Consider the following 21,426-nt stretch of genomic DNA (forward strand, 5'->3'; position numbering starts at 1 on the left):
AATAATGTTTATGGCCTTAAGGACATATGTAATACAGGGGCTCAAAGTTTTACATGTATGTTTAACATGTTTTACATGTATGTATAAACATATTTATTTAAACTAAATTCTAAAAAAAATGTCCTCATAGCTAAAAAGAAGATACTTTTTTTCCATGTGAATTCCCAAGATGTTATTTCTACCTGAATATATTGAAAGGAAAAGTTCCATAGAAAAAAATGTTAAGTAGATGCCAGAAAAAGAAACCTAATCATTAATGAAAAGATAATGTATTAAATGTTAGAGCTGGAAAGGGGACATTTCAATCAACCCCCCATTCTACAGATGAGGAAGCGAAGACCCGCCAGCTAGAGGCAGAAATTATTATATTCCTTTTTTTATTCTCTGAGGCTTTTCCCCCCCATCTTCATTCGAGCTGTAGATTCAGAAAGAATTGTCTGGAGAAAATTAAGTACCTGAAGGGCCATCCTGCTCTTCTCTAATGGGTTCTACCCTCGTCTGTAATAAGTATGAATTGAATGGATGGTTTCAATTGGAATTTAGTAAGTCTTCCTTCTTAATTTAGATTATATCTGACAAACCAATCTTTTCCTGGATTAGATTTGAAATTACTCCTAATATATTTAAGTTATATCGAATGAGATGAGTTTCATCTTCCCTGATAGGATAAGAAGGTGATTATCAACACATTTGAAATCCACAGGCAGAGATTCAAAGTTTTTTTCTTCCTTCTCTTGGGGACTTTCTGAAAGCCTGCAAATTCTTTGATTTGGGTGGGTAAGAAGAAGTGGTAGGATAATGAAGGAAATTCTCTTTGATGACAGTGAAGTTGGTGAATGCAATAAGCTTAGTTGGGGCTTGAAGAACTAGCGGCTTGAGTTTCTTATCAGTAGGTTCCCTGTAGTAGGTTTCAGGTAACAGTGCTCTCTTAGCTGGCTGGTCCCTCCAGTATTGAAATATGTCTAGTTCTGGGGGGAAGACACTGAGGAAATAGTGGCACACTGGGAAAATCTGTTTCTTAGATCAGACAGTTCTGGGTTGCAATTCCTGCTCAGCCACTTGTTAGATTCAACACCTCAGACAAACTACTTAATCTCTCTAATATAACAGTTTCTGCCTGTAAAACCAGGGAATGAATGCTTTACAAGATGGCAGTAAGGATTTAAAATAAATATGCAAGGCATCTAGAAAGAGACTGACATAAAGGCAGAGAATCTGTTTTGTCCTTTGCTGTGTTTCTCATGCCTGGTAAACAGTAGAGAATTTGTTGCATGAATATAGAAGCTGCTCAACTAATGGTAGGCATGATGATTATCATTGTTACCAGTGATTATTTGTCTAAAAAGAACCAACAAATTTTAAAAATGCTGCTCCTCCCAGTCTTTAAACATGTATACACATATCTATATTTATAAAAGCCTAAGCGACTGGCTGGCTGGCTTACCGGCCAATCGGCTGGTAGCTATGATGTGCAATGACCACCAGGGGGAAGATGATCAATACACAGGCATGGAAATATGGTACAGACTGATGAATCTCAGAGGGAAAGGGGGAGGGCGGGTAGAAAGAGATTAACCAAAGAGCTTATATGCATGCTAGAGGCCCGGTGCACAGAATCGTACACCAGTGGAGTCCCTAGGCCTGACCTGCGAGGATCGGGCTGAAACTGGCTCTCTAACATCCCCCGAGGGGTCCTAGATTGCAAGAGGGTGCAGGCCAGGCTGAGGGACCCCGCCGGTGCATGAATCTGTGCTCTGGGCCTCTAGTATTATATAATATACACCATATATAGTATATTGTACAAAGCAAAAACAAATCAAGAGTTTGAGATGAGTGCCATAATGTTATTGCCAACATATTATAACTTGACTATAAAGATTGGTTAGAAAATATATATATAAAGTTAATATGCAAAGTGTCCCCTCGGGAGTTCAACCAGGAGTTTGCTATGATGTGTGCTGACCACCAGGAGGTGGAGCAGAATGAAGGGAGGCTCTGGCTGGCAGCCAGCAGCCGGGGAAGGGAGGCCCCGGCCAGCAGCCAGATGGAAGGCCTCGGCCGGCAGCCAGAAGGCCCTGATTGGCCCTGATCACTGGCCAGGCCTAGGGACCCTACCTGTGCATGAATTTCAGGCACTGGCCTCTAGTGTATTTTTTAAAAGGAATGTCAGTGTGCCTTAGCCCTAATAGCTTAGCTGTGGGCTAAATAAGAGAGGAATACCTGTAAAAACAGATCTAAGACAAGAGTGGAGCATGGGCATGCATAGTGGCAATGGATCTTTTAATTAGTCTGTAAATATAACTAATTCATGATCTCAGTGATGAAGTATAAAAGATTTTCTCTTTCCTACTTCAGATATGATGAGAATCACTGTATTGGAGGAAGAAGATTTCATATCTAGAATTGTGGTGTGTTCATCTTTTGCCTTCAGATAGAAGAAGGGAGAGAAAATACAATTTTATCTATATATATAAAAGCCCAGCGACCACAATGGTGGAATGACCAAAGCGACCAGAATGACCAGAACGACTGGTGGCTATGACATGCATTGCAGTAGCCAACCAGCCTGATCCAGGCCCCAATTCCGCCCCCCCCCCCCCCCCCCACCCTGATCAGGGGCAGGGCTGGCTGGCCAACTGCCCACAGCATCTCCCTCCCACCAGCCCAGCTCGATGGGCCCCCATCAGGGCAGGTCAGCTGGACCCCACCCATGCTCGAATTCATGTGCTGGGTCTCTAGTATTTTATACTATTAAAACTCTAGGAAAGATTGGAAGCAATGAATGATGGTCCATATAAGAGAAATACTCCGGTAGCATTTAGTAAGATGAGAAGTTCTAGGTAAATTTGTAAAGGGAATCAGACAGAAAGATGGACAGCTTGAGTCCTGGCTTTATCTACTCTGTTTCCTTACCATCTTCATGAACCTTCTCTTAATACTTGATCTAGCCAGCAAGTATTCCCAAACCCTGCCCTTTGTGAGACTGCCCTTGTAGGCACCCACATCATTGTGATGCAGTGACCAGAAATGTGGGCTCTGCAGTCAGACACTCCTCTATGTGCTTTCAAGCACCATGACATCTTTGTAAATTCCTTAACTTTGCTAAGCCTTGGTTTGCTTATCTGGAAAGTAACGGGGAAGACCTATTTCCTCACAAGCATTGTTATGTTCCTTATAATAAATATAAAGCACAGCACAATCCTTGGGGGGAAGCACTCAATAAGGATGAGCTGGCAGTTATAAATATTGTTGCTTTTCTGAAAGAGGCACTGGGAATGAGTTCTATCCATAACTGCTGTAATAAGGCAAATGATTTTCTAAGGAGAAGTTGTCAATAATATCCTGGAGTAAACAGTCTTTGTCATTTGTAAGGTTTACAACTCTCAGGATGTCAGGCCTGCAATTATGAAACAGTTCCTGGTCTCACTTGAAGCTCACCTATTAGGAGTTAACAAAGTCTCTGTTTATGCAAATACTCCAGTGGAATCTGGAACTTCAAATTTGATGAGACTATCAACAGTGACTTGAAAAAGGTTAAAATTCAACCATCCAGTTCTTAGCTGGAATGTAGATTTTAGACTTTAGTGCATGCATGATTTTCATGGATGTGGCTTGTAGGGAAAATAAAACTACATGGTTCCAAATTCTATTCCCTTGAAGAAATAAGAGCTCTTTTAGAACATAACCATTGCATCAGCAAATCTTGTCAGTGTTTCCTAGTAGATGTGGCCAAATTCCAGCCACCTTGTACTTTCCATTATATTACAGGCTGGCTTTGTTCCTTCCTCCTTGCCCTCTTCCGATCAGACTCTGCCTCCTGTCCCATCCCTCTTTCCCACAGAGTTCCAGCTGCCCTCCTCTTCTCCCTCCATCCCCTTTCTCTATGTCAAGACTACCAGATACACTTTTTAAACATGTTTCTAGCTCATTTGACATTTTTGGTACTACTATTTTATGACCCTTCATACTATAAACTCTCATGTGAGTGTACTCTCACATGTTCTATATTATTTCTACTCTTGATTTTGACAATTCTTACAAAGAAATGTCTCCTTAACAAAATAGAACCAGAGGCATGGATACATGGAACAGACTGACAACTGTCAGAGGGGCTGGGGGAAAGGAGGACTGGATGAAAGAAGGTGAAGAGATTAGCCAAAGAACATATGTGCATAACCCAAGATACAGACAACAGTGTGGTGATGGTCAGAGTGGGGGTTGGGTGGAGGGAGACAAAGGGTTGGGGGGAATGGGGACATTTGTAATAGTACAATAAAAAGTATAGTCCTGTGAACAGCCATACTATTCTAAAATAGTTGGACAAATTCCACAAAAATGTCTCATCCATATTCTGGTAATAAAGAGTCCATCTAAGACTTAGAGAATTTTTAATAGAATAATTAGACTTGAACATGTATATGTACATGCCCAGCTCGATGGGCTCCCTCTGTCTCTAAGAAGTGTGGGGTGCTCTCAAGTCACAGACAGTTTTGTCTATGTGATTTTTCATGCCCTCTTCTCTAGAGCAGTTTGAACATCAGCAACTTTAGTGTCTGGTTACTCAAGTGCTGCAGGAATGTTTGGCCTCTCAAAGCAACATTCACTGGTTTCTAGGCAATAGGTTTGAGAGGACTAGATGACTGATATTTTTTGATGGGAAAGAAAGAAAATATATTTTCATGGAACCATCAAATGTGCTATTTCTCTAACAGGTAATGGCAAATTTAGAGAATCCTTCTTTACACCAGATATCACAAACTCATTAAAACCCAGGACAAGGCCTATGAAACTCTCAGCTCATCCATCTCCCAGGACAGATTTCTTCCTACCCGACATTCTACTAGTCCACCCTGAAAAGCCCAAATCTAGTTTGATTCATACTCAGCCAAGAGACCTAGTTGGATTCTCTGGCTCTCTCTCTCTTTGCTCTCCCCACCCCCACCCATTCCCTCCTCCTTGATTAGATTTGAAATCCCTTTCACAAAGGATTTTAAAATCAAAGGAAGCTAAGCCAACTCTTTGCCTGATATTTATTTGTATGAATGACTTTCTGTTAAAATGCAATCACTCAGTCAGTCACCAGGTTTAAAAAACTGATATAGATTTGGTTAGTGTTTCAGGACAAGGTGACTGGTCAAAAGAACAGAAGGGCATTATGCAGTCATCAATGTGGGTGAAAAGGGTGATGAAGGAATGGCTGGGTACCCATTGAAAACCTCTCAATTTTGTTTAAGGTGGGTCCTGTTTATCTTCAAATGGGTGGGGACAAATCAAAATCCTGCACCTGGTATTTGTGTTCTGCAGCTGCAAACCCAAAAGCTACGTCTCACATGATTTATGAAAATGAACTACTTTTTTTCTTTGAATGTGTGTTTGACTTCATACAAAGGAGCATTTTCCCCTGAAGATACATTAATGAAGGTTACACCATAGTCTTAAAAAAAAGGAAGTCAGATGGAATGTTTAATTATTTACAATTGAACATACAGAACATTTGCCTGGCTTGCACAGCTGAAGATATAATTAGAAGTTCCTCAAGAGAGAACAGGGTTAGAGTGTGTAGACATTTCAAACATTAAATCCACTCCTCCCCCCCAAATTGCTCACAAATGTCAGGGATTAGTCAATATACTTGAGGCTCTCTGAAACTTTTTAGCAGCCAATAATTTCTTCATGATTGAGTAGTTGTGAGCAAAAAGATTGCTTCCTTTCTCAATGCCATTTTGTTAGACATTTTTAATGAAGTAGCAAATTTGTAGCTTGACAGGAAAAGCTCACTGACAATGTACTAGAATTTATAATCTCAGCCGACATATCTAGTTACTTAATTTTTAGATTACTGCTCTTTCCTTATTAGTAGACATATGACTAATGCAAATACCTTTGCAGACACCTGCATGCTGTTTTCTTGCATGTTCATAATGGCTTCAGAGATCTTGACATCTATAGGGTCCATGACTGACTCAATGTTGAAAGGTCCTTCCAGTCGCTCTGCCACCAAGAGCATTGCATCTGTTAAAATACAGAAGCATGATATATATGAGAACTGAGAGCTTCAGGTTCTTAACCTGTGTTTAAATATTCACAACATGACTGGTTAAAAAATATCCCTTCATTCACATTTTTATTTGCTTGTATATGGCAAATTAAAAAAGAGTGGAATGAATGACTAAATCTTAGAGAAGTATTTTATTTCATTTGAAGACTGATATTTTACATGTATAGAAGCAGACCTGAAAATGAGAAAATAAGTTCAAGTTAAGAGAGTAAGAAAATAAACAAAAAGAAAAAAAAAATCAAACAAACAAAAGAAGAGAGTAAGAAAATTGGATATAGCAAATTACCTATATATATAAAAGCCTAAGTGAATGGCCAGTAGCTATGATGTGCACTGACCACCAGGGGGCAGACACTCAATGCAGGAGCCAGATTCCGGGATGCATCACCCAAGAACTGCCCTCTCGCAATATGGGACCCCTCAGGGGATGTTGGAGAGCCAGTTTCGGCCCAATCCCCACAAGCCAGGCTGAGGGACCAACTGGTGCACGAATCTGTGCACCGGACCTCTAGTCCCACATACAATAAAAACAAAACAAACCAATATTAGGTCAGGGATCCGCTGCATTTCAAAGATGGAGTCTAATTTCTTCTGGAGTGTGGGGGAAATGGAGAATATTGGAGAAATGGCAATGTGTGAATTTGGATGCACAAATGTCAAGACCCAACTCAAGCATATCTATGTGTGTGAAGCATTTCTGGATTTCCTGAGGAATAGACCTGGTTTGTTCTGTCACTTTACCTAGCATGCTGTTCTGTTTTGCATCTTGACACCCTTGGGGATAGGACAAGTTATCTTTCTTGGTTTTGTATATTCAAGGCTTATTATGGTTCCTATCACATTGTAAACTCTCAAAAATGTCTATGATGTTATAGTGAGCTCAAGTATTGATTGGGAAGCTTTAGTTTTCTGGAGAAGATGGTGATAGTGATATGGAGGCAAAGGCTATGAGTTAGGGCAGTGGTCAGCAAACCGCAGCTCGCGAGCCACATGCGGCTCTTTGGCCCCTTGAGCGTGGCTCTTCCACAAAATACCACATGCGGGCGCGCACGTACAGTGCGATTGAAACTTCATGGCCCATGCGCAGAAGTCGGTTTTCGGCCTGGGCGAGTCTATTTTGAAGAAGTGGCATTAGAAGAAGTGGGGGGTGTCGGTAGGTTGGGAGACGCGGTGCAGGTGGGCAGCGGGATACACAGCTCGGGGGAGGCGCGCGCAATTCATGTACGAGTTGAGTGAGCCAGTCTGTCAGCAGTCTCATGGTGCAGTGGTTAGTGCCAGTCGCGTCCGCAAATCGCGCGCGGATGACAAAAGTACCTACTCAGAGCATCAGGTTACCTGTATTTTTCAACCAGCTGCAAATCCTACAGGTATTTTTGTCATCAATTTAAGAATTGTGATTTTTTTGTGTTGGTGGCTTTATTATTATAAAATGAAACATTTTTTTAGGTGCCCTGTTTGAAATGGCTACAAAGAAGAAGCAAAGAAAAACAGAAGACAAAAACCGTGAATTTAAAGTTGAATTTAAAGTTGAATGTACCTACCTATATAGTTTAAGTTTAAAAAATTTGTCTCTCAAAAGAAATTTCAATCGTTGTACTGTTGATATCTGGCTCTGTTGACTAATGAGTTTGCCGACCACGGAGTTAGGGGTTAGTAGCCCTGGGTTCTTGTCCTTGCCCTGTCACTAACTAGTTAAATGGCCATGGAACAAATCTCTGAGCTTTTGGGTCACAGAATAGAGTGTGCATAATCCCTTTTTCTAGAGTAAATAGTTTGCTATATGCCCCATGTTTTCTTTCCCTTGTCTGTGCATGAATATTTTAAGCATGCAACTATAAATATATCTTACAATCTGTTTTTTTTTGTTTAATTTTTATTGATTTTTTTTGGGGGGGGAGGGAGAGAGAGAGAGAGAGAGAGAGAGAAGAGAAGAGAAACATCCATCAGTTGCTTCTCCTTCCCCCACCACCACACACACTCCTGGCATGGGTTTGAACCCACAACCTGGGTATATGTCCTGACTGAGAATCAAACCCACCACCTTTCAGTGTATGGGATGACACTCCAACCATCTGAGCCACGTTGGCCAGGGTTATTATATGCTTTTTAAATGTACTATATTATTAATGTAAAACACTATTTATAGTAGCTGTTTTATAGTATTAGTGTAAGGAAAGCAAATTTTATTTTTATTACATATCCAACCAAGCTCATCTAATGTCCAACGTCACCACATTTCCAGGGTTATAAGTAGTTATGAGTGAGGCACATGAGAAACCTTTTAAGACAGATAATTTTTCATAAGAAAGCTACAGTACTGTCTGGGAAGCAAAGAGAGTCAGCAGGCTTTGTGAACAGCACCAGCTTTTTCAGGGTCTCCTGGCTCTCTCAGCCACACCCCTTCACTGAGTTCTTGCTCCACACCTGTGGGATGAGTGACAGCAAATGCATCCAGGGCAGCACCTGGAGCATCAGGGAGGTCCCTCTACCCCAGCCCCGCCCCCATACTCTGCCCCATGTTATCCTCATGGACACACATGACTTAGAAAACTTAACTGTCAACAAGGACTCACAGAGAAGCTCAACACTTTCTGATTTCTTTTCTTAGATAATGCAGATCTTGCTGTGTATGTCACAGCAGAATCTTACAACAAAAGTAGCAATGTATTTAGATCTTTCCAATCTACTTATCTGGGGATGTAGACAGAAGGTGCATATTGTTTGGTTGGAGTATTTTAATATTAAATATGTTTTCTCCTTTAAGGTTTTGAAGGTGGCTCACTGGTGCCTGAGAGCTGGTCTGTTTTATGTCTTTATATAGGCTTTGTGTGTTCATAAAATATAATCCCCTTTCCTGTTTGACTTTCCAACAGGCTTTTTGATGGAGATTAATTATGACAAATGAGCCAGTTTCTCTAGACAGGTGTATCCTGCTAAAAGAACCAAGAAATCCTTGTACATGAAACACACACACACACACACACACACACACACATACACACACAAAACAACACAAACTGGCACCATGGAGTTACTAAAAAGTGCAATTAAAGGAAGTGATAAGTATGAAGTACTTAGTTGTGTTCTTTATGTAAGTATTTGCATAAATCATTATATGTACTGGTCTATCACAGTGTATCTGGTCTATCTCAACATGACTGGGTTGAGTTAATAATGTTCCCTGGAAGTCTGAAAGCAGTTGTGCTCTGGGAAAAAAGAGACACATTTTAGGGTTGGATCAAAAGGACTTAGTATAGTGTCATAATTTGAAATTATGGGATCTAAAACATCTCTGAGAGGTTCTCTTAATTGATTACATTAAAGTACTCCCTCTCTACCAGACCTTCCCTTCAATAAGTAAGGCGAAAGCTGTTTGATTCATATCATCAAATGGGGGAGTTTCTCTCTGGTGATGTCAATCCTTTTGTTTTCTATTTCTTCTCCTCCATGGTGCTTGCCTTTAGGTTCCTGGGTCTGTAAACTCATCACCTCATTTTTGACCCTGCCGTGATAAAAGTGCTCAAGGTGACCCTTTTCCAAGCAGTTGCCTGCTTAGTCTTGCAAAAAGGCAAGCCTATTGATGATTCTATGTGTTAAACATGTAACCCAAAGGCCACACTTGCTCAAACTCTTTGCCCCTATATTTCCATTTTCTATCTCAATTCATTTCATTTGCCTTGTAAGTATGTAACTAGTTTATAATGATACATTTTTGATGTAGATATATATATATTTACTTTTCTTTTAATTTTGATCACCAGTCAGAATATGCTACTTTAAACTGATTTTTAAATCTGGTTTAGACTAATACTAATATATATATATATATATATATATATATATATATATATATATATATTTCCTAGCTAATAAAGAGATAACATGCAAATTGACCATCACTCCAACACACAAGATGGCCACCCTAATGTGGTCAAAGATGGCCAGCAGGGGAGGGCAGTTTGGAGTGACCAGGCTGGCAGGGGAGGGCAGTTAGGGGTGACCAGGCTGGCAGGAGAGGGCAGTGATGGGCAATCGGGCCAGCAGGGGAGCAGTTAGGCGTCGATCAGGCTGGCAGGGGAGTGGTTAGGGGCAATCAGGCAGGCAAGCAGTTGGGAGTCAGCAGTCCTGGGTTGTGAGAGGGATCCCAGATTGGAGAGGGTGCAGGCTGGGCTGAAGGACACCTCCCCCCGCCCCCCATGCACGAATTTTGTGCACTGGTCCTCTAATTATATATATATATATATATATATATATATATATATATATATATATGACTCAAAAGCCAAAATAGATTGGCTGAAATACCCCAGGATCATTATTAAGAGTAGTAATGTGCATATGATTAACAATACTGTAATATGCACTTAAAATTTTGTTAAGAGGGTAGATTTCATGTTATGTGCTTTTCTTTTTTTAACCACAATTTTAAAAAAAGAGTAGGAATGATTATTGTGCTGATCAACTACAGAAATGGAGAAAAGAGAACTGCTGGTGGAAGCATAAAGTGGTGCAGCCACTATGGAAAACAGTATTGTGGCTCCTCAAAATATTAAAAAATTGAACTACCATATGATCCAGTAATTATGCTTCTGGGAAATGAAATCACTCTCTCAAAAGGATATCAGAACCCCCATGTTCATTGTAGCATTATTTAAAGGAGCAAAGGCATGGAAACAGCATTAAGTGTCCTTTGAGAGATGACTGGATAGAGAAGATGCGGTACATATATCTATACAATGGAATATTATTCAGCCATCAAAAAGAAGGAAGTCCCGCCATTTGTGACAACATGGAAGGACCTCAAGGGCATTATGCTAAGTGAGGAAAGACAGACAAAGAAGGCAAATGCCATCTGATTTCACTTATATGTGGAATCTAAAAAGAAACTGAATTCATAAACACAGAGAACAGATTGGTGGTGGCCAGAGGCAGAGAGTACAAAGTGGGAGAAATGGGTGAGGGTAGTCAAAAGGTACAAACTTCCAGTTATCAGTCTTGGGATGCAATGTCCAGTATGGTGACTAATCAATCGATAATGCTTTATTGTATATTTGAAAGTTGCTAAGAGAGTAGATTTAAAAACTTCTCATCTCAAGGCAAAAAATTGTAACTATGTACGGTGATAGATGTTAACTAGACTTACTATGGCAATCATTTTGAAATATAAGTAAAACATTATGTTGTACACCTTGAAATAATACAATGCTATATGTCAATTATATGTCCAAAAAGCCTGGAAATACATGTCTCCTTATAATATAATTATCTCTTTCCCTCAGTTCTCATTTTTGTACTGAATTTGCATGTCAAGTCACCCCAGGGCCACAAAAGGAAAAGTAGCTTTTCAGACAACTTCCCCACTCTTTTGCATTTCCACTATAAAGGGTATGCATACAGCTCCTGCCTGTAGGAGTCTAGTTTAGACATATTACCAGGTAAAAAAGTGACAGCGGCAGGCCAGAGCTGGGACTAGCAAAATGCCTAGGAGTGAATGGTAGCAATCCCTGGGTCCCAGACCCCAGATGGCCAGAGGGTAGGTGCAGCCCACAGAGCAGCCAGTTGTGCTTCTGCTTGACTGGTTCGCCTCCCAACTGCTGGGCAAGTCTGTCACTGGTCAAGCTCCCCAGGTACCAGGAGTAACTTCCTCTTCTTTGGGGCTGAGTAAAGCCATGTTTATTTCTCTTTCTGAAGCGAAGGAAACGCACATGACTTTTATGACACCAACGCAGTAGCTGGTAAGTTTCTCTGAAACCAATTAAGTCACAACATGGCCATTACTTATTTCAGCGGCTGCCATCCTGTGCTGTCTTAATTATTTCTGTGCCATTTATATTTTGAAATATTTGGAACATTATTTTTTACTGTGTTCTTGGAGCTATTGTCTATTGCCAATTAAATTGGGGCAGTTTTAAGATGTCAGCTAATGATCATCAGGTCTTTTCTGCACATATCTCCTGTGTCGTCCAAGTTTTGTTTCTCTTTTTAAACAAAAAAGACTTTTGTCTTACTCAAGCAGTATATGCAACTTCTGTTTCTAAAAGGAGAATAACATTTAGATAATTAGAAATAACTGGTATAACAGAGATGCTATGACTGTGTTAGCACAGAGGGTGGGTATAGCAGCTCAACCAGAAAGTGCCATACAAAGTGAGGAGCCAGGATGCAGGTAAAGCTGCACCCTTGGGCCAAGGCTACCCACTCCTGTAAGCATGGACTTTATGATTAGGAGCGAGGAAACTGACTCTACTTAGATGGAGTCAGGTGCCTGGTTTTTGCTTAGGCCTTTCCATTTAATGGTTGAGAGATAATGTGTCACTTAATTCACCAAGTCCCACTGTCTTTATCTGTGAAATGGAAATTATGACAATGTCTATTTAATTGTGGCCATTTGAGGAATCAAATGAGGTAGTACCTGTATAGTTGTTAGCACACTGCTTAGCATATAATTAGCTCTCAACAAAGGTTACTATCCTAAGGCACTCCCACTGGACAGTGGAAGTGGGAAGGAGAGGAAATAACTTTCAAGACATTTTGGGAGTATTGACAGCAACAGATGTGAAGACCAAAGGAGCAAAAGGTACACGGATGACTGTGAGATGTATAGCTGATGCTCTTTAGTGTGTTTAATTAATGTTTGGATTATAGCTGCTTTGTTCATTACCAAGTGATACAAAATAGCATTATTTCCCTACGATGAGCCCCTTTGCCAATGAAAGATGATTACAAAGTCTCTGACTTTCTTGCCATTAAGAGGTTCGATTATGTCCTGTCCCTTAAACCTGGGTTAGCTCCGTGACCACTGTGACTCAGAGCATACAATGGAAGTGACACTGGCAATTATATATGGAATCTTAGCGTGCCCCCAAAATCCATCTGTTGAAACATAATCCCCAATGTGATGGTATTAAAAGGTGGGTCTCTGGGAGGGGGGGTGATTAGGTCATGAGGGTGGAACCCTCATGAATGAGATTAGCACTCTTATAAAAGAGACCCCACAAAGTTCCCTAACCCCTTCTGCCATGTAAGGATACACTGAGGAGACTGAAAAATAGGAAGTGGGCTCTCACCAGACACCGAATCTGCTGGTGCCTTGATCTAGAACTCCTGACCTTCCAGAACTATGAGAAATAAATATTTACTGTTTAAGCCATCTCAGTTTATGCTACTTTTGTTATAGCAGCTCCACTGGCCTAACACATCTGCCGAGTTGCCAGACATACGCTGTGAGGCTGTCTACAATCTGCCAGCCCAGCCCATCTGCCAGCTGTTGCCATCTGGTGATCCTAGTCAACACCTTGTGGTGCAGAAGAATCATTCAGCTGAGCCCTGCCCAAATTCCTGACCCACACTCCTGTTGCTTTTAATGATATGGTTGTTATTTTAAGCTGCTAAATTTGGGGGTAATTTATTTTGCAGCAGCAGAAAAGTGGAGCAGCCAAATGACAATATTCACAAAATACTAACTGCTCTTTGACAGGACTCCAATATTCCGAATTCTAGTCAATTAATTTTTGACAAATTGACCACTTATGAGTAAACCCTATTTACAAAAACTGCAAGAAAAATAGAACTTTGCCTAAAGAGAACATACAAAGAGAATTTTCTCTAAGTCCACAGAGCATTATGGAACACTGCTATGGTGCACTGAATGCACACCAGCTACTCTTGAGTGAGGGTTATATTTCCCCCAGGACGTGAGCCTGCGAGATAAAGAACAAGCATGGAAGAAAGGCAGGCATTTGGATTTTTGTCTAAGTCTTCGACTTCATGGAGTCAAAGCTCTGACACGGGAGCTAGACATTATCTCGGGTCTCTGGGTGGCACTGGAGTGAGAACTATTTTGTTGTAGGGACTTCTGCATGTTTATACTCCTGTAGGATGTAATTTTTAAGTATGATTTAATGTGATCAAACATGTGTTTTTAATTTACTTCTTGAGAAAAGGAGATGTAAAATTAGTAATGATTTTACTGAATGATGATTTTAATCTGGAGGACGATTTTCAAAATGCTCCAGGGGAGGCAAGAAAAGAAAACTTTTTTCTTCTTAAAGGAGATGTTATTAAGCTTTTCCTAAGTAATGACAGAATAAAAATAACCTTGAAAAAAACGCAGTTGAGAAGGGGTTGGGGGGCATGGGTGAGGGTGGTCAAAAGGTACAAACTTCCCGTTATAAGATGAGTAAGATCTGGGATCTAATGTACAGTATGCGACTGTAGTTAATACTCTATCATATATTTGCAAGTAGATCTTAAAAGTTCACACACACACACACACACACACACACATACACAGATAGACACACACACACGGTAGCTATGTGAGGTGAGGGAGGTATTAAATAACTTTATGTGATAAACACTTAACTTACTTTATGTGATAAACAGTTTGCAATATATAACTGCATCAAATCAACATGTTGCATACCTTAAACTTACAATTACATCTCAATAAGGCTGAAAAAAAATGATAAAACTTAATTGAACTTAACCTAATAAATATTTGTTATGCACCAAGTAGTATCACTCTGCCACTACAAATCAGTGGTGGTGTGGGTATAGAAGCAGTCCATGGTTGCCACATTCATGGAGTTTGGAAACTTTTTGAAGTGACAAATAAAATTTTATACATTTTATTTTTTTCTTTCTTTGAGGGAAATTTGAATTAAGACAATAACATATTATTTCAAAGTTCTCATGGAATCTAAATTTGTCCCAATAATCTACTCTTTGAAAAATGAAATGTATAAGCACAATCTATTTTCTTGTTTTATCAGAATTCCAGTGCCCCCAACTTGAGCTTTTGTTTAGAAGCAATGCTCACCCTCTATCACATCTGCAGGACTATTGCTTTTTTTTTTTTTTTAATATATTTTATTGATTTTTTACAGAGAGGAAGGGAGAGAGATAGAGAGTTAGAAACATCGATGAGAGAGAAACATCGATCAGCCGCCTCCTGCACATCCCCTACTGGGAATGTGCCCGCAACCCAGGTACATGCCCTTGACCGGAATCGAACCTGGGACCTTTCAGTCCGCAGGCCGACGCTCTATCCACTGAGCCAAACCGGTTTTGGCAGGACTATTGCTTTAACCTGACCAAAATACTTTCCCTACTGAGAAGCAGAGAAAGGAATAAAAAAAAAATCAAGCAATTTTACAAATACCCTGGCACATTCATTCATTGGCACCCAGTTATTCATTAAGAGAAAAAAACACCTGCTTCGTGTTTATATATAGACTCATTTATGCCCTTGGCATGGATGTAATTAGAGACTCCGCTTTCTCCTGTGGCTTGCCGGAGATGGGCACCCAGAGTATACACGGCCTTTGCTTTCACCCAAATTGATTAATTAAAATGCTTGTGAGATTTCGGACAGGAACATGTTTCAGGAGAGGCCTGGAAAGAGAGCATAGCTTGTGGGGACTGGGGGACCCACAGCAGCAGGCAGACATGACCTGAATAACCAGCAATGAGAATTTGAACTTACCTAGTCAGAAGTTCTATGCCTTTTTTTTTAGAATTTACTTTTTAAAAAATTTTAGATTTTTTCAGGCAATTTTATAGCTAAGACATTTTCATTTTTAGATTTCTGATTCATAAAACCACCAAGTAAGATAATATTTCCTCCCTTTGGACTATATTTCTGATTTAAAAAAATACTTTATTGAATGTAGAGAGGAAGGGAGATGGAGAGAGAGAGATAGAAACATCAATGATGAGAGAGAATCATTGATCGGCTGCCTTCTTCACACCCCCTCCTGCTCTGTGATCTCTTCTCTGACATTGCCAGCAAAACTGTCTTTTCAAAATGCAAGTCTGATGGGGTCACTGCCTCACTCAAGGTTGCCTTTGCCTTTAGGATCAGTGTGAACCTCATATCCTGGCATAAGAAAAGTCCTTCATAAGAGGGTCCCAGTCTATCTTAGCAGCCTTGCCTACTACAACCCCTGGTGCCCCTACCTCCTACACAAGGACTTTTCCCTTATAGCTCCATCATAACTTTTTAAATGACACTGAAGGTTTGGGTTCAATTGCCAGTAAGGACACATACAAGAATTAACCAATGAATACTCAAATAAATGGAACAACAAATCAATGCCCCTCCCCCCTCAAATCAATAAAAAAGAGAGAGATTCATAATGAGACTCCACCCATTGCTTCTTTAGATTGATTTCTCACAACTCAACATGCTCCATGGTTTCCTGCTGTTACAAATAATGCCACAGTGAATGTTTTCGACACATGTGCAAATAAATCTGTTGGGTACAGTCTTAGAAGTGAAACTGCTGGGTCAAAAGTATGAATATTTAAAATTTTGATAATGCCCAAGTTTTCTCTGTAAAGCAGTGGTTCTCAACCTTCTGGCCCTTTAAATACAGTTCCTCATGTTGTGACCCAACCATAAAATTAATTTTGTTGCTACTTCGTAACTTAATGTTGCTACTGTTATGAATCGCAATGTAAATATCTGATATGCAGGATGGTCTTAGGCGACCCCTGTGAAAGGGTCGTTCGGCCGCCAAAGGGGTCGCGACCCACAGGTTGAGAACCGCTGCTGTAAAGGCTGTACCTGTTTACATTCCCAATAGCAACATATGATAGTATCTGGTTCTCTAAGTCTCAAAGTTTTGATGTTAAGATCAAATGTCTGGATCTTTGCCAATTTGATAGGGTAAGAAATTGGCACCTCAGTGTGGTTTTATTTTTTTATTTTTATTTTTTAAATATATTTTACTGATTTTTTACAGAGAGGAAGGGAGAGAGATAGAGAGTTAGAAACATCGATGAGAGAGAAACATCGATCAGCTGCCTCCTGCACATCTCCCACTGGGGATGTGCCTGCAACCCAGGTACATGCCCTTGACTGGAATCGAACCTGGGACCTTTCAGTCTGCAGGCCGACGCTCTATCCACTGAGCCAAACCGGTTTCGGCCTCAGTGTGGTTTTACCTTGAATTTTCCTAATGAAAAGCAAGGTTGAATGACATTTAATATTTTTAAAAGCCATTTCTATTGCCTTTTCTTTTTATAGTCTTTCTTTGTTCACTTATTTTTCACTTGGGTTATTAATTTTTTCATATTGATGTAAATCAATTTCTTTTTTAAGTACATTAAAGACACTTGATTTTTTTGTGGCTCAAATTACTATTTTCTCCCTAGTTATCTTTTAATTTTGTTCATGATCTTTTTATTTGGTATGCAAAATTTTTAAAAAGTCAAGTTTACGAATTATTTGTTTATATTTTCTTGGTCTTGTGTCATTATTTATACAGGCTTTCTCCTTTCCAACTTCACCTCCATGACCTAAAATACTGCCACTGGCATTTTCATTCACTAGCTTCCTTGCTGTTTCCTGCATACAGGCCAGGCACTCTCCTGCCCCCGGGCCTTTGCATTTATCATCTGTTCCTTTTTCTTTAAATACTCTTTCCCTAGATATCTCTCTTATCTTCTTCCCCTCTCTACTCAAATGCTATTTCTCAGAAAAACCTTCTCTAAGTACCCTACAAACTCCCAGACACTCTGATTGCTTTATTCTTCATAGCACTTAACAGTTGCTGAATTATTATATGCATATTTGTTATTGTCTGTCTTTCCCCACTATTATGTAATGTGCAAGACAGCAGGGTCTTAATCCTTGTCGTTCACTTCTATAGTCCCAGACCTAGAACAATACTTGAATCCTAAGAGTTGTTAAATTAACATTTTAAAATGAATTGCTGGAACAAATTTTTAAAATCTTCCCATATTTCTGCCCTTGGTGGGTGTGGCTCAGTTAGTTGAAGCATCACATACACTGAAAGGTTTTGGGTTTGATCCTCAGTCAGGGCATGTGTGGGAGGCAACAGATACATGTTTCTCTCTCTCTCTCTCTCTCTCTCTCTCTCCCTTTCTCTCTCTCTCCCACCCTCGTCTTTCTCTCCCTCTCCTGTCTTTCTCTCCCTCTCCCACTCCCTCCCTTCCTCTCTCTCTCAAATCAATAAAAGCATGTCCTAGAGTAAGAATTAAAAAAAAATCCTTCCTATATATTCTTCTAGTAACTTAAGAAGAAGTAACTTGTTCCCCTCATCCCTGCCTAAAACTCCCCCCTCTCTCTCTTCTCCTGCCATGTACACCATCGCAAATGCCTACAAAACTTTATTATCACTGGCCGACAGGATAAATGGCCCCTTGGCAGCTTCTGATGTGTTATAAGGCAGATGAAGAGTTTCTGTGGGAATTTAGAATCTTATTGTACTTTTTTATTAGATAGAAATAACTTTTTAGTTCTTTTAGCTTGAAATTGAAAAGTATGGCTGGTTTTCTTTCTGTCAGAGGTCATTTCTAGGTTAATCTAAAAAAAAAAAAGAAAAAAAGAAAAGATGTCGTTGACATTTTTAGCTTTACCAAACAAGGTAATTCCTGCTGTTTCTCAAGATCCCAAGTTTGCATTAACTTTCAAAACAGTCTCTATGATGAATGTCATTTTTGTTTCTTCCCTGTAATTTGTCCACATTCACTAAACATCAAGTTGCTGATGAGCTATTTTGCCAACTCTGTACGGTGTTTAGGTTCAGAAAACATACCTTTAAATAAGATCAGGCCATGATTAGAATGATTTAGCTAAGGAAATCATATACCACAAAGTGAGGTGGGCAATAGAAAATGGAATTGGACCAATTAAATGCACTTTGAAACAGTACGCAGGTATCTGATTCAAAACTAAAACAGGGCGGCTGCCTGAGTCATTGCAGTAACTAAAGAACTAACGCAAAATAAAACAGAATGTAATGAAAATAAAAATTGTTTACTTTGAAACCAAATCCAGGAAGAGGAGGAGAGAAGAAACATACAAACTAATTTATTTCTGAAACCAGTGCAGAGAGGCTCATTTTGCTTCAACACTGTCAAGGAACATGCAGATTGTGGGGAAATTAATTCACTAGTCATCCTGGCACAGTACAAGAACTGGAATCTCTAGGACTCATTTTCAGACATTGGTTTCTGTTTAGTATAGTGAGGCACTGCATTTCATAAAAATACGACATGCCCACGTAAGTTTCATCCCACTACTATATCTTTGAGATGTTTAGTTACATCACAAGGCAGAAAGAACAGGCCTTGTAAGTCATGACTCTCATGGACATCAGGCTGCACACTATTAACAGTAACCCTGCATTTAAATTTTTATTGACAATCCTTTCATGTCATTTATAGCTAGGAATGTTCAAATAATTCACATCCACCGATTAGTATCTACCTTGATGATGAATCAGGGTTTAAGGGGTAAAAAGCTCTTTAAGATCTTTTGAGAGAAGAACCTCATCTTTATCTTTACATCCTTAGTGCCTCCTACAGGGTTCTGGCATCTAATAGACTGATTTAGACAAACCAGTAGCTTTATAGTTTAGAAAACCAGAACTTAAAGAAGAAAAGCAACATGAGCAGCGGTCCCTGGATCAAAAATGCTTGTCCTCTCTCACTACATCCATTATGACAAGCATCTCAATTGCTCAAACAGTATCAATGGGCTTATCCAATATTCTATTACTAAATTCCAAGTGCTTCGCCACTTGTAAAGAGAAGAGTGAAAGAGAAAGCATAGATAGTAAAAAGAAAGCACCTTTGTCCTAGCTAGGATTTTTGTCATTCCTTCTTCGCTGCAATTAAGCTTCACCCTCCCTTAGAAACCCTGTTCTTTCCACGAGGGCACCATGATCCTGAATTGTCCTTGAGGAATTCATAAAAGCACTCACATTCCTCCTTCCTCTTTATTAACCTGCACGTCACACTTGAGTTACTTTGAATTCCTTACCAGCTTGGATGGTCTTGACGGTCTCACTGAAGGGTGGTAGGGAGGTGAGGCGTGATCGGGAGCTGTGTGTCAGCCTGGAAGCCTGGTGCCACCTGGCACAGGATCTGTGACCTCGGACAGCTTATTTAACCTTTGATCCCTGGAGTCCCTTGTTATTACAGGGGCTCTTCCACATCACTGTGAGAATTAAATGCAACACTCGCTTGTAGCATGGCAAATGCGTATTACTGCATTATGACTATTTTATCTTGATTGAGAAGACAGTTCTTTTCATTTCCCAACAAAGTTAATATTGCAGTTTTAATTTAATCATCCATTTTACTTGAAAGAGGACACTATCTAGTCCAACCTCTTTACTTTACAGAGAAGCTCACTGAGTCCCACTGACATGAGAGGCCCAGTGATTTGTCTGGGCACAAATGGCACAGTTGTGACCAGTGCCTGATTCTCTTCCAGGCAGCCGTCTTTCTGCTCCATCATACTACCTCCCCTTTACAATCAGCCAATCAGCCAATCCATCATTAAGAAAAGGATCAGTTAAAACATTTCAGGTGTCAATGAACTAAAAATGTCTGAACTTTTTTTTTTTACCAATATATTGCAGTTAAAGCAATTCTCCCATTTATCTCTCTATTGCCCTAAAAGTTAATAAAGAAAATCACCCAGAGACCATTTACTCCTGTAGTATAAGGGCTTGCAACCTACATGGAATGAATCACAAACATTTCCATGAACCAATAAAAAATCAATAAATGAAAAGTCAGGTGTGTTGTCAGAATTCCCTGGTGGGTCCCAACAGCGATTAGTGAGTGATACAGCAAGTAATGGGAGCCCTTTTCTCCTACTCATGTATATACCAGTATTATAAATACATATATATATATATATATATATATATATATATATATATATATATATGAATACTAGAAGCCTGGTGCATGGATTCATGCACTGGTGGGGTCCCTCAGCCTGGCCTGCACCCTCTTTCAATACGGGACCCCTTGGGGGATGTTGGACTGCAAGTTTTGGCCAGATCCCCACAGTCCAATGCTGCCTGCCATTCCCACTCATCCTGGCCCTGTTGCGCCTACTGTAGGCTCATGCCCAGTTAGTCTTGATCGGCGCCCATATGTCAACTGAGTGGCGCACCTGCTGTGGGAGTGCACTGACCACCAGGGGGAAGCTCCTGCATTGAGTATCGACTGGTCATTCAGTCGCTTAGGCTTTTATATATACTAGAGGCCCGGTGCACGAAAACCCTGCATGGGTAGGGTCCCTAGGCCTGGCTGGCGGTCAGGGCTGATTGGGGCCTTCTGGCTGCTGGCCGGCTAGGGCCTTCATTTCCCAGCTGCCAGCTGATGGCCTGGGCCTTTTTTCATTCCTCGTTGCCCCCTGGAGGTCAGCGCATGTTATAGTGAGCGATCGAACTCCTGGTCTTCCGGTCGAACTCCTGAGGGGACGCTTTGCATATTAGCCTTTTATATCTATATGTAAATAGATATACGGTATATATTATCTTGTTGCTTAGTGCCATGTGAACAACAACAACAAAAAAGGCAGTATGCCCTGTATA

General features: G+C 40.2%; 1 protein-coding gene across 2 annotated transcripts in view; it reads right to left on the reverse strand.

Annotated features, from left to right (window-relative positions):
- Nucleotides 1-21,426, reverse strand: part of GPC6 (glypican 6) — a 1,116,910-nt gene that overhangs the window by 112,717 nt on the left and 982,767 nt on the right. For both annotated transcript variants that reach the window (XM_070408823.1, XM_070408822.1), the window contains exon 5: nucleotides 5,882-6,012. In XM_070408823.1, coding sequence (XP_070264924.1) covers nucleotides 5,882-6,012 — 131 coding nt within the window. The remainder of the gene's footprint in view (nucleotides 1-5,881; nucleotides 6,013-21,426) is intronic.

Source organism: Myotis yumanensis, unplaced genomic scaffold (assembly GCF_028538775.1).
Source record: "Myotis yumanensis isolate MYYU_CA2020_CCGP unplaced genomic scaffold, mMyoYum1.0.hap1 SCAF_3, whole genome shotgun sequence".
Taxonomy (NCBI): domain Eukaryota; kingdom Metazoa; phylum Chordata; class Mammalia; order Chiroptera; family Vespertilionidae; genus Myotis; species Myotis yumanensis.